The 26,927-nt window shown below is 50.5% G+C and overlaps 1 protein-coding gene across 1 annotated transcript in view; it reads left to right on the forward strand.

Annotated features, from left to right (window-relative positions):
• The window catches only part of GALNT17 (polypeptide N-acetylgalactosaminyltransferase 17), a 210,257-nt gene that overhangs the window by 119,770 nt on the left and 63,560 nt on the right, over nucleotides 1-26,927 (forward strand). The window contains exon 6 of the mRNA XM_038157887.1: nucleotides 17,521-17,638. Coding sequence (XP_038013815.1) covers nucleotides 17,521-17,638 — 118 coding nt within the window. The remainder of the gene's footprint in view (nucleotides 1-17,520; nucleotides 17,639-26,927) is intronic.

Consider the following 26,927-nt stretch of genomic DNA (forward strand, 5'->3'; position numbering starts at 1 on the left):
AGTGAGGCTTGTCCTTCATGACAGAGGGTTGTCATGGCTTTTTCTCCCACAGCGTCACCCTCTTTCAGCTCTAAACCACTGGTCATCTCTCAGAGCAGATTTTCCGTGTTTACATTGTCCAGATGAGGGGCTGATAACCCTGTGGAAAATCCCAAAGCAGCTGGTGCTGAATATTGGGGAAGAGGAGGTGGTTGGAGACCTCCCAGCACCTGCCAGGCTCTGGAGGGGGCACAGGGAAGGCAGAGAGGGACCCTGCACCAGGAACTGGGGGGACAGGACAAGGGGACAGGGGTCAAACTGCCAGAGGGAATTTAGGTCAGATACAGGGGGGGATTGTTCCCTGTGAGAGAGGGGAGGCCCTGGCACTGAGGAGCTGTGGCTGCCCCTGCATCCCTGGTTGGACCAAAACCCCTTTCCCAGCTGAACCTGACTGCAAAACCCTTTCTCCTGCTGAGCCCAGATTTTCCATTGATTGGAGAGGGACAGGATGGGTTTAGGACTGGTGACTGATGGTGGTGAGAGCTCTGCTGAGGGCAGAGCTGCCTGGCCTGTTCCTGCACAGAAATCCCCCTGTCTCTTCCCCTTTGGGAGCAGAGCTCCCAGCCCAGCAGTGGGATGAGCCCCGAGCCTCCTTAGGCCTGGATGTATTTCAGTCTGTGAAATTCCTTCTTTTCTGGAAAAGCTTCTGCTCAGAGAGGTCAGAGCTCTTTTGGCTGGACCCCCTGGCTGCTCCACAGGCTGGGAACCAGCTGGAGCCAGCAGCCATCCCTAAAGTGTCCTGCTGGATCCAGGAGGAGGGGCAGGGGGCAAGGGCCAAGTGCTGCCCATGCTGGAAAAAGGGAAATCATAAAACCAAACAAGGATTTAAGATCAACTCTGCAAGAATAATTGGGATGTTAAATTCATACAGAGCTACACAAACGTTTTCCCATTAAGGAATTACTCACTCTTGCAGGTTTTTCCAGAGCAGTGGGATGAAAATTTGCTGCTCTGGAGTCCAAATCTGGTGGATTTGGGGGCAGCCAGGCAGTGATGGGTCACTGCCTCTCCTCCTGCGTCCTGGGATCCATCCTGGGAGAGGTTGTGTTGTTTTCCCAGTCCAAATGGTCCAAATGAAATGCAAAGGATAGGTTGGAACAAGTGGTGAGCAGGAAAACAGTCTCATTATAACATGCAGGGCACGGAGCCTGGGATGGGAAGAGGAAGCACACAAGGCTGTTAGCCAGGGCACAGCCTCTTTCTCTTCAGTTTAGTTTCAGCTTCCCTTAAAATTCCTGCTGTTTATCCACTTTGCCCACACGGGAGCCAGAAGCTTTCCTGCTCGTTTCTGTCAAATTAAATTAATGGGGAGAAAAAACAACCACACAGATGCTCCAAATCCCAGGCTGCAACGGCAGAGTTTTGGCTCTTGCATCTGACTCTCAGTGTGGTTCAAAAGCAACTCTGGAGGCACTTGGGGCACTCAGAAAAGGCAAAAGAACAGCAATTTTCATGTTTAAAGGGAGAGGTGAATTTTTCAGCCAGCTCTGAAAGGTGAGCTGTGGAATCTGGGATGTGTGCAGGTGTGATGGGCTGGTTTCCTGTGGCAGTGCACAGGAGTTTTCCAATGCCTGCATTGGCCAGATGAGCTTTTCTGCTAAAATAATTGTATAAAAGAACTGGGAGTCTTCTGTGAGTGTGAGGGAGGTGCCTCCCCCACCTGCAGTTCCCAGCAAAGCACCTGAGAGGGATGGAAACCTAGCAGGTGGCCCAGAGTTTTGTGTGTGTGCTTTGGAGATTGGACTCTTTTGGGGCAGTTTGATGTTTCTAACATCACTCAAAGTCATCTCCTTCTTTGCAGCCAGCACAGGACCTGGAGAGCAGCCCCAGAGCCAGTGGCCCCAGTCACAACTGCACTGGGGGGAGCTGGGGCAGCCACCCAGGGCAGAAGCTGTGGGTGCAGATCCAGTTTTGTGCAGGGAGTGAGGAATGCAGAGGGTGCAGCAGGCAGGACAGGGCACCAGGCAACTGCTTTGACCTTCTGCTCATTGCACCGCCAAGGACCACAAGCTGAGGGGAGATGAATTTGTAGATTTAACCATGTCCAAGAACCCAGATTGTCCTTCTGTAAATGGCTTAGATTTGGCTTTTTATGGGCAGCTCAGACCGTCTCCTGCCACTCCTCCTTTCCCTTTCCCTTTCCCTTTCCCCTTCCCCTTCCCTTTCTCCTTCTCCTTCTCCTTCCCTTCCCAAGTGCTACTTTAGTGGTGCCCTGGCTATGGATTTCCTTTGTCTCCTAAAAGCTGCTGGAGGGTGGGAGGAGTTCCCAAACCTCCAGGCAGAAGCCAGCAGTTTTGTTAATCAGTGTTAATTAGAATGAGCTGGTTTGGCCTCAGTGGAAGCAGCTCTGGAGCAGGAGAAGAGTGGAATGTATAAAATCAGGGATGTGAAGCTGTAGGAGTTCAATGCTAAAGATGTGTTCAGGGTTTTGCTGAGTTGAAGAGAAGATCAGGAGTAAGCACTGATCCTATAGAAAATACACATTTTGGGATTCTTTCACATCTTCTTATTGCAAACATTGCATTAGGTGCTGTCTGCAGGATTAGGACCAAATTTGGCCAAATTGTTTCTAAATGCTGAGGGACAGACAGCTCCAGATGCCAGCACTGGATGAGTTTTGAGGTCCTTCCACCCCAGACCAGTCTGGGGCTCTGTGATGGTTCAGGGTTATTGATGAGAGTGAAGTTTTGTGTTGGTTTTTCTCCAGTCTGGGAGATTTTGCCCCAGGATAGGTTATTTCAGTGCCTTTGCTGCCCTTTAGTGCTGCCCAGCTGCAGGCAGAGAGCAACAAATTCTGGGAATGTGAATCTGGGCAGTGTTTTGTGGGACAGAACTCTTGGATTTTTTAAAACTGCCAGGCAAGAATCTCTAAAATGCATCACAAGCTCTCAATTTGGGGTTTAATGGTTCTCTTAATTCCCAGTGAATTCCTCAGTGAGAGCCTGCCAGCCACAATTTGGTGTCACCTGTGAAAATGTCAGTGTCACCTCTCAGAGCAGTGGGACTGGGATGAGGAGGTTTTGCAGCTCAGCTGCAGCACTGAAGTGCTCAGATGTGTTTCAGGTGGGGATTGGGAACCTTTCCATGGCAGCCCTTGTCCCATGGAGGTTATGTACACACTTATCCCACAGCTCAGGGGAGGTTTGGGGCTGTCTTCAATCCCCCCTTTAACATTTCCACCTCCTGCCCCTGCATCTGGCACCCAGGTGTTGCAGCTTCTCCTCACTCTGCTCTGCCTCAGGCTGTTAAATCAGCAGCTTTTCTGTGATTGAAATTCCTGATTAAAGCTGAAGTGGAGTGAAAGTGCTCCTGGCTCTTTTGGCACGTGGTGCTCTGTAGGAAAAGGGCACAGAGGGCAGAGTTGTTCCTCCCTGGGGTAAGGCCAGCAGCAGCTCCTGGCATAGAACTGGGTTTTTTCTCTTTCCTTCCCACTACTGATTTTCCACAAGCAGGAAGCCTCTGCAAAGACACAGCATTGTAGGTTTGTCCAAGAATCAGAGGGCAGTTGGATTGGAATTCTTGGAGCATGTCCTGAGGGAATGAACTCAGGGCAGCTCCTGGTGTGCTTTCCCAGCCTTGGGATGTGCAGGGCTCTGCATATGATCCCCTGGCAAAGGTTCCTTGCTAAGCCAATTTCTTTTTAGGGCCTCAGACACTGACATCCCTTCCCCCCAGTGTTTCCCAGCCTGCAGATTCCATCAGTCTGGATTTGTTAAAGGCTGCAGCCTGTTGGAGCTGTGCCAGGGCAAACTGCAGATCCTTTCCCCTGGAATCTGACACTGCTCAACTTCGAGGCAAAACACAAGGAAAGCTCAGCCCCAGGCCACAGAACTCCTGGAGTGGGAGACAGATCCCTCCTGAGCCAAATGGGAATGGTGGAGCCCTTGGCATTCCCTGGGCCAGGTGCCACCTTGCCCAAGGAGTTCAGCAGCTCCCTCTGCTCCCAGCTGCATTGTTATCCTTCAGGATACAAACTCACCCTGCAGAGCTGGGTGCAGGCAGGCCCCTCCTGGGACTGGGGAAGCAGAATTCCCTCATCCCCTCCCTCTCAGCCCTGGAGTTTGTTGCCAGGTGGTTGTGGCTGGCAGGAAAGCCCTGCAGACACAGGAATGGCCATTCCTGCTGGCTGCTCTGTGTGCAGCAGGGAATGAGGGTCTGCTCTTGGGATGGCACTGGAGGGGGAGAGGGCCCTGCTTCCTGCATTTCCTCTGCCCCCTGAATGCTGACATCCAACAGGCTGCCCTCTGTGCAGTGCAGAATGAAATCCTGGCTCTCAGGTCCAGTTCTTCCTGGGCTGGAGCCACCAGGACACAGGGCTGAGCCCTTCATTCCAACTTGTCACCCCATTGCCAGGTGACAGCACAGGAGCTGCTGGGATGGCCCCTGTTGCTCAGCCTGGGAGCCAAACACATTGTTTAAAGTTTTTCCTTCTACATTTCATACAGGAGGGTCAACTCCTGCCACCCAGGAGCTTGCTGAGGGTTTTGCTAACAACTTTGAGTGGGTCTTGAATCCAAGTCTTCCCCTGGGAGGGGAGGCTCCAGAGGGCTGGAACCCCTCTGCTCTGGAGCCAGGCTGGGAGAGCTGGGGGTGTTCAGGGTAGAGATGAGAAGGTTTTGGAGAGACCTCAGAGCCCCTTCCAGGGCCTGAAGGGGCTCCAGGAGAGCTGGAGAGGGACTGGGGACAAGGGATGGGGGGACAGGACACAGGGAATGGCTCCCATGGCCAGAGGGCAGGGATGGATGGGATATTGGGAATTAGGAATTGTTTCCTGGGAGGGTGGGCAGGCCCTGGCACAGGGTGCCCAGAGCAGCTGGGACTGCCCCTGGATCCCTGGACATGTCCAAGGCCAGGCTGGATGGGGCTTGGAGAAGCCTGGGACAGTGTCCCTGCCATGGCAGGGGCTTGAAGGGGGTGATCTCTAAAGTCCCTTTGAATCCAAGCATTCTGGGATTCAGTGATTTAATTAAAATCAATGCATTTTCCATTTGGTGATTTAAGACCCCCACAAACAACAAGCCAAAGCAAACTAAAAAAGCAACACCAGCACCCTCCCCACTTCAAAAAAGAATGTAGAAACCACAAGCAGCAGTCCCAGAGGGGGCTCCTGGTGAGTGTGCCCCATCCCAGCAGAAGTCAGTCAAGGCTGTGCTGCTGCTCAGGGTTTGAAGCCAGGAGCTGATCTGCAGCACTTCCCTGGTTGCCCTGTGCTCAGCATTGCTCCTCTCTGCCTTTTCAAGAGCTCTTGAACCACTTTGTGCTTCCCAGCTTGTGCAGCTGTGGGAGGAAACAGACTGCCAGGGTCCCCTGTGTCACCCCATCCCCAGTGTCCCTGGGATGGGGTGGCAGCTTTGGGAGCAGCTTTGAGATCCCAGTCCCTGGGATGGGGTGGCAGCTTTGGGAGCTGTTGGCTCAGGGTGTCTGACCCTTAGACAAGCAGGTTGGGGTAAATCTCTCTGCCAGCATCAGCCTCTGTGCTTTGTGGTTGGGTGGATCTGCACTAATCCAGGAGGAGGTGAATCCAAATCATTCTCTCCACTCCTGAGTTCCCTTACCTGGCAATCATCTTTACCAAGCTTGCATTTACATTGCACTGCAGTTTTCCCCATTTTCATTTTTCTTTTCCATCAGCTTCGCTTGGTGTTTTAAACAAAACAAACCCCAGCACTGAGCAGAGAGAGTGACATTTGCTGTTGTAGGCCCAGGGTGGATCTGCTGCTTTCCCAGGAATTGTGCTGCTGTGCCAGGGATGTGTGAAGGGCTGGGAGCTCCCTCCCCACCAATAGCTGCTATCAAGGAGGTGTCACCATAAATGCATTACTCAGCTCCTCGAGGTGCTTACGGGGCTGTTCTGCTGCTCCCTCATCTCCCAGGGAGTGCAGCTGCTCCAGCTGTCAATAACTATGCCTCACACCCCGAGATGGGGATGGAAATCACTCACCCAAACTCTGTCTGCAGGAATATCCCTGCAATTCCCAAGGACTTGAGGCAGAGAGCACCAGGCAGAGAGCACCTGGCAGAGAGCACCAGGGGTTGTGCAAACCCCACCCCACCCCTGATGGCATCACCCACCACAGGCTTCCAGCAGTGCCTGGAATGTGGAGCTGAGGAGGGACTGGTGTTTAGGAGCTGCTGCTGAGGGATTGGAGGGACCAGTGGGTGAATGGTGGTTGTACTGGAGGTTTGAACGTGACTGTGCAAATCACCATGAAATCACCCCAAAATCACCCCAAAGACACCCCAAAATCACCCCAAAGTCACCCCAATATCACCCCAAAACCATGCCAAAGTGACCCTGTGGTGGCAGAGGGGCTCTGGGGCTGCTCTTCCAGAGCAGCCTGACCTCACCATGGCCTCAGCCTTCCCCTGCTCTGCTGTTCTTGCTGTTTCCTAGGAGCTGACAGGGACTTGTGCTCTGCTCTGCCTGTCAAGGGAGTTCCTTCTCAGCCCAGCTTTGTGGCAGTTCCCTTTGTGTGTTTGTCCCCAAATGCACAGCTCGGGCTTGCAGCATCTTTGTTCCAGGCAATGATTTGCTCTGGGAGATTTCTCTCCAGATTTCTGCAGTTTGGCTTGAGTGTTCAGAGATTAAAAATGGTGCTTCAGCTGGACACAGAGCAAGCAGGTTTGTTCTGCAGAGATGCTCACCTGAGCCCATCTTCACCTTCTAAAGTCAGTTTATTGTAGTTTCTTTCATCTGATGTCACTTGGAGCAAGTGTAGGAGGATTTTGGTGGCAGACAGGTCAGAAATCACTGCCCAAGTCCCATTTTGGGTACCAAGCTCAGGGTAAGGGTGTAATCCAGATCCTTCAGCCCCAGCTCAGGGCTTTAACCAGAGCATGGTGCTTGTTGTGCCTGAGACTAAGAGAACTTTGTTTACCTGTGAAATTTGCTCATTGTGATTTTTATGCTCAATGGAAAGGAAGAACATGACTCAAATCAGGTGCTTGGCTGCCCTTGAGAAAAAATATATCCATGTTAAAAACAGCAAAGTAAATAACACTTCCCTGTTAAGTGCCTGATAGTTCTACATATTACATCCCAGAGTAATTATCTTTTAATTAGCACTCTGGCAGCAGTGGAAGGAGATGGAGTTACAGTGCAGTTCTTGCTGAAGAGTCGTGTTCCTGATGAGGAATTCCTGCATTCCTGGAAGGGCCTTTCAGGGAGTGTGAGCAGCAGCAGGAGCCAAACCCTCCAGGGCAGCAGAGACCCCAAACCTGCAGGGTTCCCTTTGCTGTGAGGTGTTCCTCCCTGCAAGGCAATGGGAGTGGATTTAGGATTAGATTTGGGATTAGATGCAGTCCTGGCCACCCAAACTCTGGTCACCATCTGAGGAGTTTCTAAGGAGAAATATTTGGCCCCTTTTTTCTTTGTTTTTTTCCTGTAGTTTGTTTTGTTGTCAGTCAGGCTGTTAGTTCCAAGTGTTAAATAAATCCATGTTATTCCTCTTTGAATATTTTTATATTCAACACCAATATCTATTTCCTTTTTATTCCACCTGATCTTTAGGGTTTGGAGTGGAGGGGTTGAAATGAGATGGTCTGCAAGGTTCCAGCCCAAACCATCCTCTGAAATAAAAGGCCACAAAATCTTTCCCCTTCACAGGGGTGAAATCTCTGCATCCATGTGCTGTCACTGGGGGCTTTGAAAAAGTGCAAACTCAAATCCTTAAATCTGGGATTTATAATCAGACATTATTGTCCTCACGAGGAGCTGAGGACTGGTTTGAAGGTGCTGTGAGTATTAAATCCCGGGATCTGCTGAGGCCCCTCCTCTCAGCTCTGCTCCAGCTGCCAATGAGCTGGATTTCAGTGGCTGCCAATTAGCACAAATGAGCTTTTAAACTCCTTCTGGGGGAACTTTGAAGCCGCTGGCTGACTTTGCCCCGGGGAGTTGTGCATCCCTGCTGTGGAATAAATAGGTCTGATTTGCATAGGCAAGCCCTGCCAGTTTAATGGAGATTCTGGTGGGCCTGAAGCCCCCAAGGAGCTCTGAGGAGGTGCTTGAGGCTGGGTTGAGGTGACTGATGCTCCCTGTTTGGGGTTAGTTTGGGGTGTGCTCTCCTTCCCTGCCCTGTTCCTGAGCAGGGATCCATGGGTGGGGACTCTTTGATTCCCTCGCCTCCCGGCTCAGGTCGAAATTTCCAACTGCTTGCTTTGTTAGACCTTTATCCTGTTGGTGGCCACGCTGTAACTGGTGGGACAGCAGCAAACACCCTGGCCCTGCCAGAGCCCAGGCTGGGCTCAGCTCCTGGGCTGCTCACAGGGTGTGCTGGAGCCTGTCTGTGCAGGGAACGTGGAACAGAGATTTCTAGAGCAGCTCTGAGGGTCACACCTTTAGGGGATCAGGACAGAGGGAAAAAATCAGGTTCACAGATCCTGAGCCTTCCTGACTCCTCATCTCTGCAGATCTGGGCTCCCTTTGTGCCCTGCCTTGCTTTGCAGTGGCTTTCTAGGCAGTCAAAGTGTTTTTCTTGCATCTTTTATGCATTTTTCAGTGGCTTCCACTATGAGCCAGTGCACAAATGAAAATCTTGTTCTGCTTTATCTCAGCCCCAAGCCTGAGACTCTGTGTGGCCTCTCCTGTGGGAGTGTCCTAATAAATCACAGAGAGTGATCACAATTATTCACCAGTTCTGCCTTTGTGGATAAATGGGGCCTGTTAAGGGTCAAAGCCCCTGCATGCAGATGTTTGCAGATGTGCTGTAGGGGCTGTGGGAAGGAGTCTCAGCCGCTGAGCTCTGGGGAGGCACCTGGAGAGGTCCCTGTGTGCCAGAGGGGCCCCCAGGTGTGAAGGACGGGGCATCCCCGAGTGCCCCCAGCAGCAGGAAGTGGGCTCAGGTGAGGAACCCTCTTCCAAGGGAGAACCTGCCATTGCAACTGTTTCCTCTGTTCTTCCACAGCACCCAGTCCCATTTGAAGGTGATTATCAAATTCACTTTGGCCAAGGTGCCTTTTCTGGGGTTTGTGCGCCCTGAGCAAGGCTCATCCCAGCTCAGGGCTCTTGGCCTGGAAGGGTTTTTCAGGTTGGTGCCTTAGTGAGGTCCCAGCAGGGTGGGTGTGGGAGCTGGATGGGCTCTTGGCATGAGGGCTCCTGCTGTGGGAATGGGATCAGCCCAATCCTGGGGCTAAGGTTTTACATCAGGTGACAAAACACAGAGAGCTGGGGACAATTGCTCCCTGCACATGAGCATTTTGGCAGCCTAGAGCAGCACATCCATCTGGGGACTCCTGTACAAAGTGCCTGGGCCATGAAGGAGGTGTCCAAGCATCAAGGGATCTTCAGTGCTGGGTCATCCTTGGGCTCTGAGAACACACTAGGAAGTAAAAGGCTTTTAGGCAGTGGCTGAGGCAGCACTTCCATCTTGGAAAGGAAGTTTTGTCTTTGGGCTTGATGAGGAAATCAAAATCAGCAGTCGTTCCCAGGCTGTGTTTGGGCACAGGGTGGGCACCAGCTTTTGATGCGTCTCTGGCAGCAAGGCTGGGAAACAGCAAAGTCTTGCTCAGAAGGTTGTTAACCACAGTGCTTTTCTCACCAGAGACTCAGGGGTCTGGCACTTGTGGCAATATCAGCAGTCAATTCAGCAGCTCCAATGGGGAAAGCACTAAATTGATTTGTAAATGGTTTTTCTCAAGAGCATCCAGGTGTTAAGCTCACCTGACAGAGGAGAAAACAGAGCTACAAAGGAGTTAAATGCTTTGCTTGAAGTTCCAGAGCAGGCAGAGAGCAGTGACAAAGTCAAATGTGTGTTCAGCAAGGTCGCAGGCATGGGTGGATCTAAGAGGTATTTTTAAAAATCCAGTTTTCACAGCCTCCTTACCATTAAAGTTTAAGTGGTATTAATCTCCAGTAAATTCAGCAAAGCCATTCAATCCAGCATCTCTTTTATGTGGTATCTCTTCTTTTTAATTTGTTTCACAGGTTCTGTGGTACTTAGCAACAGCAGGGAAATAAACCCATTGGAAACAGACAATTAACCAAGGGCACTGGGGCAGGGAAACGGAATTGTTCAAGGAACAGCTCTTGGAGATGCTGCCCTGGGGATGAGATTAAGGAAGGGATGCTGCTGGGGACTGAAATGCCATTCCTTCATGGACATTTGGTTACATCCCTGGGAAAGACATCCAGCTTTCTCCACCCCCCTGGCAGTGAAGGGGAGCTGGGAGCGTGGCTTTTCCAGCTCCTGCCCTGCAACGAGGTGTCCCACAGGAATGTGGGATTCCCCTTTGGAGATGTGCTCTGTGTGTGACACCAGATTTTGGGCTTTTGCTGTCAGGCTCCTGCCTGGGCAGTGCCTCCCCTGGCTGCCCTGGTCTCGGGCACTTGGCCTTTCCTGCAAAAATTCAGGGCTGAGGTCACTAACAAAGCAAACCCTGTTCCATGGAATGCACATGCCTGGGGTGTTTGGGGTTGGGAGGAGCTGGGATGGGGTAAGGAGGGGGTGAGATGGAGGCACCACATGCTTGAGGTTGTGGGTGATGTGAGAAACGACTGCTCACTTTTAAAATTTTAAAGGTTTATTAAATCTTAACAAAAAACACAACAAAGGACTAAATAAGGAAAAATTACAGCACTGGGAGCCCCTGTGATTATCAGCCACGTGCTCATCTTCAAAATGGATGCTCCACCTTTCATAGCCCCTCTTAGAGTCCTGTCAGTGACTCCTTCCTTGCCATCCAGGGGTGCAGATCACTTTCTTACACCTTGATTTGGGGTCAGCTGTTGCCATAGTAACAAGCCAACCCTCCCAAATGCCCCTGTGTGCCCAAGGCCATCCCATGATCGCAGTGCAAGGGGGAGGACACATTGCAGTAACACAACTGAGCATCTACAGAACTTCTCTTCACACACACGTAATGGTCAGCCCTTCACTGTGAGAGCCAGCCACCTCATTTCCCATCTATAATCCTGAGGAGCCCGTGGGGAGAAGGCTCAGAGGGCCAGGCCAGGCAGGAGGCTCTGCCTCATGCTCACCCTCTCCTGGGTGTGGCCCAGCCCTGTCTGAGGATGGGGAGTGGGATGAAGCTGAGGAACCCCATGGGCAGGTGGGGCAGGGCCAGCTCTGGCTGGGTCTCTGCTCTGCTGACCCCATTTCCCTGTGCAGGGATTGCTCTTGTCTCGCTGCAGTCCCATTTTGGGAACGGGCTGACTCCAGCTCTGTGGCATTCACATTCTCTGAAAAAATTCTTTCTCCCAGGATTTTTCTCCTGGGAAGCTGAGAAGCCTCAGAGAAAAGGAAAACAATTCTTATCTCATTTGCTTCTCCTGTGTTGTGCTCATGTGTGGAATGTGTTTGGAGATTGTTCACCCACAGGTGATTGTTCCATTGGGTTCTGCTGTGAGCTGTTTTCACTCTTTGGCCAATCAGGGCCAAGCTGTGTCAGACTCTGGAGAGAGTCACGAGTTTTCATTATTAGCTTTTTAGCATTCAGTAAGTATCCTTCCTGTATTCTTTAGTTAGTATAGTATAGTGTTCTTTAACATGATATAGTATAATAAAGTAATAAATTAGCCTTCTGAGAACATGGAGTCAGATGCATCATTCCTGCCTTCGTCGGGGCATTCCTTGCAAATACAATACAGCTCCAGGCTCTGCCTGCCCCTCCAGGCACCCCAGGGACAGGCCAGGCTCCACAGGCCACTTCCCAAGGCAGTGGGTAGTCAGAAGCCAAAAGTCACTGGAACCAGACCTGCTGCTTTCCAGTGACTTTTTACTTCCTCCAGTTCCCCTCCTCCATCTCTCTGAGGGAGCAGAAGTTTCCTCAGTGGCTTGGTGGAGGGGTGGCTGCAGGTGCCCTGAGAACAGGATGTCACCTGGGGGTGGTGGCAGCTCCAGGGTGGCCTGGGGACACTCAGCTGGGATGCTGCCCCTCAGCCACCCCAGAGCCATGCTGTGAGCTCAGACTGGGCCCAGGGTGGTGTTGCAGTGGGCTGGACTGGTCAGGGAGCGTCGGAGCTGGAGGCTCTGTCCTGGCATCCCTGATTGCCAGGCCACAGCTGCCAGTGGGGCACAGAGTTTGGATGGGTTCTGTCCCACTGGGATCTGCCCTGGGGCAGCCTCTGGCTGTCCCTGTTTGATGTTCAGAGGGGTGAATCCTTAATGCCCTATCCCTGTATTAAATTTCCACACAAACATTCACTTGTCCAAACCTGTGCTACTCATCCCACACTTTAATATTTTTTAATTTATTCTCTGAGCACAGAGGGACAGCACTGAGTTTTTTATTTTGCAGGCAGGTCCTTTATCTTGCCTCTGGCCAAGAGAAAATTCAGTGTTTTATCACAGGGTGTCACATGAAAATAAAGGTGGTGTTCTTCCCTTCCCTGCTGTCATCAGGTAAATCATTGATAGGCCACTAATTAAAGCCACAGGCCTTAATTTGATAATTTCCCTGACATTTTCTGCATATTGGGAGTTGGTTGAATTTCAGCCCTGGAGCTCAGAGGCTCCCAGAGTTTCCTGCTGAGATGCTGGATCCCACCAGTGAGCCCCTGCTGGGTGGTGGAGGTGCAGAGAGGCAGCAGGGATGGGAAATCCCAGAGTGGAAAATGGGATTGTTGCCGTGAGCTCCCAGCTGGAGCCCCCTGGAGCACAGCTCTGGTGTCCCCAGCTTGGGGAGGACCTGGAGCTGTGGGGGCAAGGCCAGAGGAAGCCATGACACTGATGAAGGGACTGGAGCTCCTCCCCCATGGAGATGGGCTGGGAAATTTGGGATTGTTCAGCCTGGGGAAGAGGAGGTGGTTGGAGACCTCCCAGCAGCTCCCAGGGTCTGGAGGGGCCACGGGGAAGGCAGAGAGGGACCCTGCACCTGGAACTGGAGGGACAGGACAAGGGGAATGGGGTCAAACTGCCAGAGAGCAGGGAGAGATGGGATATTGGGAAGGAATCCTTCCCTGTGAGGTTGGGCGGGCCCTGGCAGAGGTTATTCCATGGGTTCCCCATCCCTGGCGGTGCCCAAGGCCAGGCTGGATGGGGCTTGGAGTAACCTGGGAAGGTGGAAGGTGTCCCTGCTGGGTGGAACTGGATGAGTTTTAACCCATTCCATGATTCCATCCATGATTGTAAGATGTGTGGATTCAGTGTGTTGAAATAGGAATGGCAAGGTTGGGAGAGGGAAAAAAAATTCCTTCTGGGCAAGTACAGGACTGCCCCAAATGCTGCCTCATGGTGAGAAAGGTGAGCAACTCCATGATCCAATTTTATCAGAACCAGAAGCAGCTTAGCAGGAATTGGACACCCTGGAAGTTCTTCCAGTCTATTCTCAGCCTCTTGCAGTCGATGGTAAATGCACTAATTATTTTTTTAATATCTTTTTTCTACATATTTTATAACCTGCTCTTTAGTGTAAAATTGGAAGCCAAATCCAATTGTGGGGGAAAATTAATTTCCTTGAATTGAAGGGGCAATCTCCTTGAGACTTTTTAATCATTAGATGATAACTGTGAGCTAAAGAAAGGCAGACCATTAAAGTAACTTAATAGAGCAGGATAAACGTTTTTCCCTGTATCTCCTTCATCTTTATTTAGAGATCCATGAGGAGGATATTTCATAAGAGCTGCTCTTCTTGACCTTTCTTCACTTGTTCTGTAGAAGAACCAACCAAAAGAATGGCAAGGAAGTAACACTGTGGAGTTCTGGATGCAAACCCAATAGTTCTGCTCAGCATCTCTGCTCTTCCTTCCTGCCAAATTCTGCTTTTCCTTTCTCATTAAAGGGAGAATAGCTATCGGACAAATAAAAATGCATTCGGCTGAGCTGGGTGATTTTTAAAAACAAGCTGTGTAAATGCTTTTAATTAAGGGGCAGAGGAACAAGAGGCTTTATCAGCTCTTTGTCTGCAGGCCATTATTTCGTTGGGGATGAGCAATCCATTATTGTCAGCAGCTACCTTTTTGAGGGATTTACTCCCAAATCAAATGGTGTTTTTATTTAAATTGTTGAGTGCTGCTGATTCCTCATTTATTTAATGTGGAGGCATTGTTACAGAGGAGAATGAAGCACTTAATTTGGATTGCTGGAGGGAGCAGAACTGGTGCCTCGGGAGCTGCCCGGGGTCCTGGGCTGGAACGGGAAGTGCAGCACAATGGGGAGGGGGAAAACTGGAAGGTGAAGTTGCTAAATCACAGTTAAGCTGTTTCCAAGAGAATTTTGGGAAGGATTGATAGCTCTGTGCTTTATTTATAAAGCTAAGTCATGTTGTGAAGTCTCAGGAAAAAATTCCTCCCTGTGAGGGTGCCCAGAGCAGCTGGGGCTGCCCCTGGATCCCTGGAAGTGTCCAAGGCCAGGCTGGACACTGGGGCTTGGAGCAGCCTGGGACAGTGGAAGGTGTCCCTGCCATGGCAGGGGTGGCATTGGATGGGCTTCAAGATCCTTTCCAGCCCAATCCATTCCATGATTCATAAATAGCAATGAAAGAAGCTCTCAGGGTACAGCTCCTGTTCAAGGCTCCTGAGCTGTTTCCAGCCCAGAAAACCTCATTTACCTGGTTGAGAGTTGCCACTGATCCACATTATTGGGTGAAAAATGCAGTTTCCTTTGTCTGAAACTTTCTCCTGGATTCTTTTTGTGCCTTTTACCTCTCCTGTTGAGTGCCTCTAACAGTTTTTGACAGGAGAAGTCAGAGGTTTCCACACCTGTTCTCAGTGGAGGAGATGAATTGGGTTGTTCATACCCTGGATAAAACCAGAGCAATTTTCCCTTCTCTTAAATTCCAGAAGGTAATCTAGGATAATGGAACTATTAGATTTGGCATCTGTAAGGTGGTTATCATTTCAGAAGGAATTGTTTCTGTTAATGGCAGTTAACTTGCTACAAATAAAGCAAGAGAATTGAAATCTTAAGTACCAGAGTGGCAGCAAACCATGAAACATTATCCTGCTCCGTGGAAAGAAGGCTGAGCCAGCTGTCAGGGAAGAAATCTATTGGAAAAACCCTCTGATGGATTCCAATTGGAACTAATTTAATGTGGCAGCAGCACCCAGCTCTTCTACTTTCTATTAGAAATATTAAAATGTCTATAAATAATAATATTAAAGTGGGCAGAAGCTTTCATCCAAGGAACTCATGGTTTTCATCAGGATGAGTTTGGTGGCGGTTGGTGGAGCTGAGCTGTGAAATCCTTGGAATTCCTGAGCTGCCCTGGGGACCCCAGGAGCTCTCTGGCAGATTTGGGCATCGTGTGAGGTGTGGATGGAGAGCTGGGGCCTGGGCCTTGCTGTCTGTGAGCCAGCTCTGGGGGAACACAGGGCTGTTCTCCACCTCCGCAGGCCAGACCTGCTCAGTCCAGCCTTGGATGTGCTCCATGGCATGGACAGGGCTGGAATGGGCTTTGGGCCAGGATTTGGGGGCTGCTGTTACCACACAAAATTCTGTCACCCCACTCCTGCCTCGAGAGCAGCTTCCCTCTGGAGAGCAGGCATTCCTGGGGGCTGTGGGATTTCCATGGGCTCATAAAGGTGATGGTGGGCATCCCATCCCCCTGGTCAGAGCTTGGAGCTCAGGGTGGGCAGGGCAGTCCTAGAGCTCTCAAAAATCAGCCTCTGGCAGGACCTTGTTTTGGGATGTTGGAGGTCTTCATGGCTGACACCTCGCTGTAAAATTCACTGGCACCTCCCTGCTGGACTGAGTGGGTCCCTGGGTTTTTTCTTTACAGCACAGATTCAAAGAGCAGCAGTCAAATGGGAGAATGCTTTTTCTATTTCTGTTCCAGCACAGGGAATATCCCAGGGGCAAACTGTGCACACACCATGGCAGCAGCTGCAGCTGAATGTCCCCAAGCAGCACGAGCAGAACCACGTGGGACTGTGCAGTGCTGGGCTCTGGGCAAAGTGCAGTTTTATGGAGAGGGTCAGAAGGGCTAAGCACTCAAAAAATCCCCTGAAATGTGATCTCAGAGTGTGCGAATCAGAATTGCATCCTCATCTCAGGGCCGCTGGAGCAGCTGGAGAGCTGGTCCAGGGGTTTGTGAGTAATGAGGGTCATTAGTAAACACAACCATCTATAATGTCCTTAAAATTGCACAGTTATGACAAATTAACTCCTGGCACTGTGATTTTCCTCCCTCCTTGTGCTATTCCATTGATGCTCCCAGTTTTCTGGGTTATTTCTCTGCCCAGTTCCGTCCCTGGCTGCTGCTGCAGTGTGAGCTGAGAGCTCTGAGCTGGAGGGCACGAGGTGCAGGATGGATGTGACAACTTGATCCCTAACCCAGAGCCCTGCTGATACTGGGGGAACTGGGAAATGACCCCACAGATGCTTCTCCAAACATTTTTTTTAAGGATTTGCTTCTACAGATTTGCAGTGAGTTTGTTGCTGGTGGCCATGGCTCTTTTGTGATTCCAGCTGGAAACACTCTTTCCTGGAATACCCTAAAAATACCCATCCTAAAGTCTACTCCATTCCAGACATGCTGGAAGTAAGAGAAGAGAAAGGCCATTCTTGTATTTCCTTCATTTATGGCAGAGTTGTACCCACAGACACCCTGAGGTATTCCCAGTAAAGCACGGCCTGAGAGCTCCTCCATAACTGTCTGGGTTTGAACAGACAGGTGTCTGCTGAGGAAAGGAGGAGCCTCCCTTGAAATGGAAAATGTAACCTCCTCCCTCTGAATTATTATAAATTTGAAATTAAGGGGCTCTCAGGCAAAAATATGGGAAGAGGAATAACAGTTCTTTAATAAGAATAACTGAAAATACCAATGCAATAGTACAAACAACAAAAACAAACCACTGCCAGAGTGAGAACAGGCCCTGGCCCCCTGTGTGTCAGGGGGGTGGCAGCAGTGCCATTCCATGGTGGCTCAGCCCTCCTGCAGTGCCAGCTGTGCTTCTGCTGGAGCAGGGATCCTGCACAAGGGGGGAGTTTTCCTCTGCAGCTCCAGGGCTGCTGGAGATGGGCCTGCTCTTCCTCTGGCAATGCAGGGCAGCAGAAAGCTGCTCCTCTGGGAATGCAGGGGGCAAAGGCTGCTGTGCTGTTCCAGGCTCAGATTGGATCCAGGCAGGAATGCTTGATCCATAGATCTCCTGGAGGATTGGCTGTGGGAGAGACAAAGAAAACTGCCTAATGAACAGAAGAGAACTGTCCCACCTCTGACAGATGGAAATAAAATTTGCACCCCCATTTCTAACCTAAGACAAAGGGGAAGGCCATTCTTGTATTTCCATTATTATATTTCCTTCATTTATGGCAGAGTTGTGCCCTTGCCCACAGACACCCCAAGGTATTTCCAGTAAAGCATGGCCTGACAGCTCCTCCATCCAGGAAAACCTTCCTCCAGTCTGTACAGCCTAAAATGAGCTTGGATTTTGGACCATTTATTGCAGTGGTAAAACAATACCTTCCAAGGCACATAGCCATGAAATCTTTGGGATGAGCAGTGGTAGGAGACAGCTGAGCCCAGCAGCTGAGCAGCAATGAGCCTTGGGCCAGCAGGGATGGGGCAGTGTCCCTAAATGTCACCTCTGTGGTTGTCTCCGTGCAGGACCCCGGCCATGATCGGCTGCTCCTTCGTGGTCAACAGGAAGTTCTTTGGGGAGATCGGGCTGCTGGACCCCGGCATGGACGTGTACGGAGGGGAGAACATCGAGCTGGGCATCAAGGTTGGTGCCACTGGGCAGCAAAATGTCACCTCACGGTGTTCTCAGGAGCCCAGAGGTGTCATTGAGTTGAACAGTTACTGGGATCCTTCAGGGGAGCTGGGAGGTGCTGGCATTCACAGCATTTTAATTTCTTTTCATGGGAAAAAAATGACTTGGTTTTAGGGATGAGTTTAATTTTTTTCCTTGGATTCCAATCTGTGTGACCTGATGCAAAAAGCTGCTGGAATGAAACGGCGTTTCCAGCTTGAACCTGGCTGTGTTGTCACAGTGTTGCTGGAAGTTACAGGGATCTTTAATAGCAGGAAAAACACAGTTGGGTGAACAGTGTTTGGGGGTGCTAGGGTTCCTGTGAGTGTCTCAAGAAGACACAATTCCTGCAAATATTTTCCTGGCATTTAGCATCTGCAAATAAAACGTGTTCACAAGCACAAAAGCTGCTTTGAGCAGTAAAACCCTACAAGGCAGGATTTCAGAGCTGCCTCAGTGCCTCCCCCCTGACAACATCCCTTGATTACTGTGTACACTATTAGATCTGGCTTAGTTATTCAAGTGTTTACACACACTGAAGTGATTCATAAGTGATGAATTCCATGTTCAGAGTAACCTGGGATGGCAGAGTCTGTGGAGATTCTTCCAGGCATGGTTTGGAGTACACTTGTTCATTAACGAGCTGATAGGGGGAGGCTGGAGACTTCTAACTGGAAAATTGCATTGATTGTGCTGTTGTAAAAATGAAAAATCATTGTTCAGCTCAGAGATTCACCAGAGGATATTTTCTTTGTTGGCAAGGCACAGGAAACTTTGGAAATCTGTTGTTGTTGGCTATGGGGAGAAATAATCTCCCTTAAACAAGGGAGTGGAAATTAAAGACTTTCAATGTGCCACAGAGCTCCTCTCCTTGTGAAGTAATTAGTGCTCATCCTGCAGTGGGGCTGCAGAGATCCCTCTCCAAGCCCAGCTCCTCTCGTGCCTCTCCTGGTTTGTTTGGATTTGGGATTTTTGGTCTCGTTGTGGAGCTGCTCTTCTCACAATAATTTCAGCTAATTTGCCTGGTTTGGGGGGATTTCATTGAAGACTGGCTTCTTAACTGGAAAAATTGGATGGATGTCTCAGAGAAAGTGGTGAGCATTTGTCCTCTTCTTGTTCATGTGCTGAATTTTTTAGAAAGGCCAATAAACATCCTTGTGGGAAAAAACCCCACCCTTCTGTTCCCTAAGTGACTTTCCCAAGCTTGAGTTTCCAAGCCATACATTTTCACACTCATGCTGTGTGTTCTGGTCAAGGTTTTTAAATTACTGGTGGTTTTGAGAGCCAAAATACTTAGAAATCTGCCTTGTAAGGCTGCACAGAAAGTAGACTTTTAAAGATTCTTGAGCTCCAAAATTCTTTTAGTGAGTGTTTTGCTGTTTTGCCTGGTAAGTGGCTGTCTGGAGTCCCAAAGGTAACTTGGGGGTTCCTTGATTGTTTCAGTGGTTCCTGGATGAAAAATTAATCCAGAAAGTGTTTATTTTTGATGATGGTGCAAATTCCATCATTGTTCTGAGAATCCTTTAAAATGTTTTATGGATATGATTGTCCCTCTCTGCTCTGCACTGCTGCAGCCTCACGTCAAATCCTGGCAGCAGTTTTGGCACCAAAATATCTGAAAAGTCTAAAGCCAGAACTGCCCAAAGAACAAAAACAAAGTAATAAATCCACTGAGGCTACAAAAAGGACATGGAAAATTCGCAGTGTTTCAGGCAAAAGCACAGGCTAAGCTGTTATGGGAAATTAAATTGAGGAATCTGAATAACAAATGGAAATAAAGAATTGAGAAGGTTGGGCTGGACTAACCTGGAAGGGCCAAAGGCATGTACAAGAGTCCTGATTTATCAATGTGCTTCAGGGTGGGGAAGTCCCATCCCTGAGGGGTTTAACAGTGAGGATGTGGCACTGGGGGACATGGTGCTGGTGGCACTGGTGGCCTTGGCAGATCTGGGGGCACGGTTGAACTCAAAGATCTCGCAGAAACTTTCCACCCTAAAGAATTTCATGGTTCTGTAAGTGCTGTACAATGAGCTGTAGTGTGCCTGTTGTAGGGAAATATCTGAGTCTCATGTTTCTTTCAGCTGCTGCGTTCAGAGAGCAAAATGAGAAAAGTCCTGCAGGAGCCTCTTAAAACCCCCCAAAAACCCGAAACCCAGCTCTGTTAGTCCCGTTCTCAGGGTGGCCCTGGGCTCCTGCGTGTCACTCTGGCAGTCCACAGTTGCCATTCCCTCATCCTGGGGAGCCCTGGGTGCTCTGTCCCCTTCTGGCCCAGCTCAGCTCCTGCTCTCTCTGAACCAGCTTTGGTCCGACTCTTTAACCCTTTCCTGTTCTGGAGGAGTTTCTGCTCTGATTTCATCCACCTGCTGCCCAACTCTCATGGTTTGAAAGTGCTGCTGCTGCTGTGGGTCCCTGGCAGCTCCAGGAGGGAATTTTGGCACAGAGACTTCGTTCCCCATCCCTGCTCCTCCTGCTGGAAAGTTTTCATTTCTTTTGGAGCTGTCTGTGGCCCTGGGTTTCAGTGAGTGTGACTAAGTGGGGAGGCTGCCTGTGCTCTTGTGCTCTGCAGGGAGGCTTAATGGCTTTTCATGGTTAGTCACAGACATTCCCTAAAGATGCTCCATAAAATTGTGTGGATCTGCTGGAATAAAGATGCCAAAGTCTGTGCCATGGCTGCTGCCACCGTTTCAAAGTCTGGGATGGGCTGCAAGGTTGTTTTCAGAGTTTTTTGTGCTTGTGTCATGCATTGCTAATTAAAGTTATTTGAGTTGTCTTTTCGAGATTAATTTAATCAATAGGGATATTATTACTACTTTGATGGTATCATTTGTACAAATTGTCACTTGAAGAAAGCAATTAACTGAGAATGCTTATTAGCTGATCCGTCCCACACCTTATTTGTGCTGTAGGAATCGATTATTGGATTCATTAAGTCAAGCACAATTCAGGGATCCTTTGAGGTTTAACCACTGACTCGAGCTGCTTTTACTGCTGCTGTTAAATTGGCTGAGGGTCGGCCTGGAGCCTTAAAAGTATTTCCAGAAGAAAAGCATGGCATCTCCTCTTAATATCCCAGACTTTTTTCCCCCAGATTTGTCCTCTAAATCCAACAAGGCAGATCACTGGTGCTGCCAAGCCAGAGGATTTATGTGCATGGAGCATATGGGGTGGCATTCCCATGGAATCATGGAATGGTTGGGTTGGAAGGGATGTTAAAAACCATCTCATCCCACCCTGCCATGGTAGGGACACCTTCCACTGTCCCAGGCTGCTCCAAGCCCCAGTGTCCAGCCTGGCCTTGGGCACTGCCAGGGATCCAGGGGCAGCCCCAGCTGCTCTGGGCACCCTGTGCCAGGGCCTCCCACCCTCACAGGGAACAATTCCTAATTCCCAACATCCCACGCATCCCTGCCCTCTGGCAGTGGGAGCCATTCCCTGTGTCCTGTGCCCTTGTCCCCAGTCCCTCTCCAGCTCTCCTGGAGCCCCTTTAGGCCCTGGAAGGGGCTCTGAGCTCTCCCTGGAGCCTTCTGCTCTCCAGGTGAGCACCCCCAGCTCTGCCAGCCTGGCTCCAGCCCTGGAGCAGCTCTGTGGCTTCTTCAGGACTTGCTCCATGTCCTTCCTGTGGTGGGACCCCAGAGCTGCACTCCCTCCAGCAGGGAATGAAACTCTGGGCTCATCTACCAGGGAAAAAAATGGTGGAGTTAGAGCAAGACGTGGAAAGCCAAGAGGGAAACCACTAAAACCTGGAGCAATTTTGTTTATCAGCCATGGGAGTTGCATCTGGCACTGCTCTGTGGGATGGGGCTGTGTGGGGATGGATCAGCTCTCCCTCCTCCATCTCCAGGCACAAGGAGCATAGAGCTGCTACTCCAGACCTGCTGATGCCTTGCAGGACCTTGGAGACTCCTGCAATTCAGCAAACATTAAAAAAAAAAAAAAAAAAAAAAAGCCCAACAAAACAAACAAGAAAAACAAAACAAAACAAAAAACCCCAAAAAAACCAAAGAAACCCCAAACATTAAAAGAGGTTGAAACAATCAAACAAAAAACCCCATGACCCAAATTTGCCAGCAATATAAACTCAAGACCAGTATTTTATAAGTATTTTATCTGTCAGACACCAAAATCCAATCAGAAATTAGGGCTTAAAGATATTTCTAAATAAAAATCAAGTTATTTGGAGGGAAACAAGACTAGGGTAGGATTGGCCTTGGAAAAGCTCTCAGAAATACTGATACACCAGGAATACACAACCTCCATCTGTTTATTTGTACCTGCACCCCTGGTAGAGGAGATTTTGCTCTTCAGAGTGATTGTGGTGTGGTGGGAAGAAATATTTCCACCCCTGAACAATATCCAATCACTGCCTGCATTTATTTGAAGAGCAGGAATCAGCACAAGTGCGAGCTCAGCTCTGAGCGCTGGCATTTGAGCTGTCAGCTCAGGATTTACAGGGGTGCTCGAGGGTGCTTTAGCTGGAGCTCTGCTCTCGTGTTCTAAACTGATAAAATGCTTTTCATCCCAACCTCCTGCACAGAGCTGGAGCTGTGTTTGGATTGTTCCTGAGCAGGAGGTGCTGGGGTTGTGGCTGTCCCTCCTGGGGAAGGGGTGGCAGGAGCTCACTTCCCTCCTGAGAGCAAAGGGTTCGTCATCCTTGTTATCAGCTGGCAGATGGGGCAGCTAGAGCAGGGAGGAAGGATTTTCACCCCAGCTGATTCTCCTGTTGTCCCTGACAAGCTGATTTTTATGCTGGGAAGACTCTGATCATCTTTGCTGGGAAATGTGATGGCTCTACCCGTGCATTAACTGTATGAGAGTCACTGGTGGGTGAAGAAATCCATTTCAGGACTCAGCCATGCCTTGTTGTCACTTGAAATTCTGGCAGGTGTCAGCTTTTTACTGATTTTCATGGGATTGGTGCCTCTGGCAGGCAGCGGTTGGGATTTGTCAGGGGTTGGTTTAACACTGGGCCAGGTCAGAGCCTGTCCAGGGGCCTGGATGGTGAAACCCAGATGTGGAGAGCAGAAACAGCAGCCCTGGGGCTGTTGGGCTGTGGAGCCGGGACAAGGGCTGGGCAGGTTCATGGATCTGGCAGAGTTTGCTTTCTTTGTGCCCTTCACCAGTGGGTTTCAGACACCCTGGGGGAGCTCCTGCTCAGCCGTGCTCTGACTCTGCTCCTCCTCAGCAGCACTCACCCAGGTTGCTCTTTCCACTGCATTCTGGTGAGGTTTGAACTTCCCATGCTGTAGGACTTGGCTCTCACTGACTCTGTCCACTGAGGCACTCCTTGGACACGTGCTCCCAGCCCAGCTGGGGACACCAAAGACCCAAAGACACTTCCAGTGTCCCCTGGACAGCTGGTTTTATTCTTTCCATCTGACACTGGTTTTCTTGGGCATGACTTCCATCACTTGAACTTCTCCTGGGCTTCCAGCTCTCCATCCTCTGTGGGGCAAGAGGTGGCAAAGGAGGCACCTGAATCTGCATTTCCCCCCTTTCACTGAGTGCCACATGTTCCTGGGACACCTCCAGGGATGGGGACTCCAAACCCCCCTGGGCAGTTCCAGCCCTTTCCAGGGAGAAATTCCTCCTGGTGTCCAGGCTGGGCCTCCCCTGGTGCAGCCTGAGGCTGCGTCCCTTGTTCCCTGGGGTGCTCAGGAACCCCTGCAGCTGCATCCCCAGGGACCCCTCAGTGCTGCCCCATCCAGGACTGGTCTCCAGCCACTCCTTGCTGCTGTAGGGACAATTCAGGGACTTCCCTGCAGCAGGAGCTGCCACGGCGGGTGCCAGCAGGGAAATAAATAATTTGAATTCCATCTTGCCAGCATTCTGCAAGGCACACTGCTCCCCTTCTTTCTTGCCCCCCTGGGCCAGCCCTGCCTGTCCCCATTGCCTGGGCCATGGCCACCTTGCCAGCCCTGAGAGCTCATTACTGTGGGGATGATGCATGAGCTGCAGCAGCCCTGGCTCTCCCAGTGCCTGGAGGCTGCGATTTGGTCAGGAATTGCTGAGCTGCAGCAAAGTTAGGCCCTCTGGAAGCTGTTTTATAGCAGCTCTCCCTGGAGGACAACTGTCCTCCAAAGTACTCCTGGGTGCCTGGAACAAGCACTGAAATCTGCCCTCCCTCCTCCCTGGGCAAGGTGAGCATCAGCACATTTGCTCTGTGCGTGCGCTGCAGTGGCTGGGATATAAATTACCCCATAAACCAGAAAAACCACCCTTGTCTCTCCCTAAAATCCAACTCCCAGCAAAACTGAACTTTGTCTTCTGACAAGAAAACACTCTTGGGAAATGCCAAGGAAAATGTGACAGCAAGAAATGAGGCTCATCATGAACTGAGGTGAGGAATGAGGAGTTTTTTCATCCCATTATTTTCCTAAAGCCTTTGGAAAGTTCCCTGCCTATCATGACAGGGATTTTTTTGTCTTTTTATCTGTTTTTTTCTTATGAGCAGACTCACTTGTGATGCACCTGCTGGGGCTGTGGGACACACAGGTCCCTTCCCACCTCAGCCCGAGCCACAAAGTTGATTTTATCCCTCTTCTGGAGTCTGGTGACTCAGGCAGGGCGGGAGTGGCCCTGTCTCACTGAGTGTTGCCTTTTTCCAGGGATAAGACTCTCTCTTCATTGACTACAGATTTCCCCTAAGCTTGAGGATTATTCCTGGTAAGATGTAATCAATGCTGTTGCACTCCTGTGATTTTCAACCCAAAACCTCAGAGTTAAAAATTCCCAAGCAGCTTTTAGTGTGTTTGGGGTCTCTGTGAGGCTTTGCTGTTGTCCTCTCTCAAGGACTCTGAGGTCAGACCTGTTCCGTTTTACAAACAGCCCCCCGTTTCGAGGCTCTCAGAGCCAGTTAAGCTGCATTTCCTTCTCATCTGAACTCCTTCTGGACAGGGAATGCAGCTGGAAGGCAGCTGACAGCCTGATGGGATGGCAGGGAGCAGACTGACAGCACATCCCTGCCCACACTCATCCCAGCCCTGCAGAGTCAGCAGGATATGGCAGTGACAGTGACAGTGACAGAGTTTGTGACCCAGCCTTGTCCCAGCCCTGGAGGAGGCAGCTGCACTCCCAGGTACAGGGAGACCTTCCTGCCTTCCATCCCACATGGCTGCAGCACCCAGCATCTCCTCCTGGATGCCCCTTGGACACCCAAATCCCTGGGATACCCCAGCCCTTGCTTTTGGGATCCCTGGAGAGCCCCGTGTTTGGTGCCAGGGCCAGGCTGGATGGGTGCTGCCATTCCCAGCCCCCCCAGATCCCACTGTTTGTTGCAGCCCCTGCTCCTTCACCTGTGCTGGGGCTGGCCGTGCTCCCCTGTCATTGTCACTGCTAGAAATGAAGGGATGGGACTGTTTTGGGGCTGGGAACGATTTATTGCCCAGACAAACATCAGTCTCAGAGGCTGTGAGGTTCTAGAGGAGCAAGCAGTCGGCCACAGCTCCAGAGCAGTCACAAGTTCTTTGTCACAAGGCAATACAGAACTTTCTAACCCAATGGACAGCTGTAACAGGGTTTATTTTGCTTTTCTGGCCTATCACCTTTAGTCACTTCTGCTGCACTGTGGGTACTTTTGTCCAATGGCTTCTGTCTCACATGCACACAGTTGCTTCTGTTATAACCTCTAAACTCTCAGCTACTCTACACAACCACACCCCTACACTACAAACCCTTCACCATCTCATCAGTGCAGTTTCTCACTTAAGGTGATGCCTTGTGAAGGCTGACCTGGAACAGAGAGTAGACAGAGATAAAGAATAAAGTAGGGATTTATTTAAAAGACCTCAACGGATCCACCTTGGGCAGCACAACCCAAAAGGGCCAGAAAATACACAGCCAGTCACAGGGTCGCTCACTTTTATAAGTTTTGGTCCATTTGCATCTTGGAGTTCATTGTCCAATTCCAGCTCCAGCCCATGCAGTCCCACCCTGCTTGTTTTCTCTCTCCAGCCCACGTTGTTTGTGCTTTTGGGCCTGAGATTTGGATCATTTGTCCTTGGTCCCCAGCTAGAGAAGGAATTGTTTTATCTCCCTGCTCTGTGCAGAGAGCTCTCCATCCCCTAGTATGAAGCCCAGACCCACACACCAAAGCAGCACAGAATGGGAAAAATACAAAAGCTGAACCTGAGGCATCATCGGCATATTCTTACTTACAACTATAGAAACATAGGTTTATGATTTTTCTGCCTAATGTCTGTGTATTGTATTTTTACATCAATCCAAGCTTCTCCCCAGGCTGCAGATCAAACCCTTCAGTGTCCGTGGAAGGTTCTGTTTTCCTGATTCCCACCCTCCCCTCTGTCTGGCTCCAGCCCTACGTGTGCAGGGCAGGGCAGGGATGGCAGCTCTGGCTGCAGGATCCTGCCTGGCTCCAGGGCTTTGGGAAAGGCTCTGGAGGATCCCTGTGGACTCCTGCCCCGTCCAGCCCACAGCTCCTCTGATCCAGACAAACCCTGGGGCTCCCTGTGCTTGCTGTGCCCTGTTCAGGTGGATTTGGTGGGCCTGAAGCTCAGTTAGGGTAGGAATTGCAGCCCCTCCTGGGTGTAGGAAAGGTGTTGGCATCCTTGGGCTCTGCCAGGATCCCAGCAGCTCTTTGGTCCTCTCAGATTCACTGGCTCCCTCCTCCCACAGCTTTCCCAGTGCTGGCAGACCTGTGGGACTGCTTCAGTGCAACAGGGAGGAGGAAATTCCCAGCCAAATTCAGTGGGAGCTGATCATTTCTCTCCTCCAGCCATCCTGGAAAACCTCCCCTTCCCTTCCATGAGCAGGAGGAGCCTGGCACTGAGTGTATGTCCTCGGTGTGACAGCACTGAGCCTTGCCCTGAGCACCCCCGAGGTAACAGTGGGAACAGCTGGACAGCATTTCCATGTCCCTGTGCATTTGTCCCTGTCTGCAGTGTCCTTGTGATCCCCAGGAGCTCTGTGGGGCTCCTTCTGAGCACCATTCCCAGTGGGAATTCCCTCCCAGCTGGGAACTCTGCCTTCTCTGAGGTGATTTCTTGTTCACAGCCAGGCTGTTGGCTCAGAGATGATCTGATGGCTCTGATGCACCTCTGCCTAAGGCCTGAGAGGTGTTCAACCTCTTTTATCCCTCTCCTGATGCCAGGCTTTCCTCGGGAGTCCCTCAGCAGGGAAGATGCTGCTGCTCAGCCTCCTCAGCAGCCTCCTCGTGCTGGAGCTCCCCTCCAGCCCCATCCTGCCTCACATTCCAGAAGGGTTCAGTGCTGACTCAGCCTTCCTTGGCTTTGGCTAAAAGCTCTGC

This window comes from Motacilla alba, chromosome 19 (assembly GCF_015832195.1).
Source record: "Motacilla alba alba isolate MOTALB_02 chromosome 19, Motacilla_alba_V1.0_pri, whole genome shotgun sequence".
Taxonomy (NCBI): domain Eukaryota; kingdom Metazoa; phylum Chordata; class Aves; order Passeriformes; family Motacillidae; genus Motacilla; species Motacilla alba.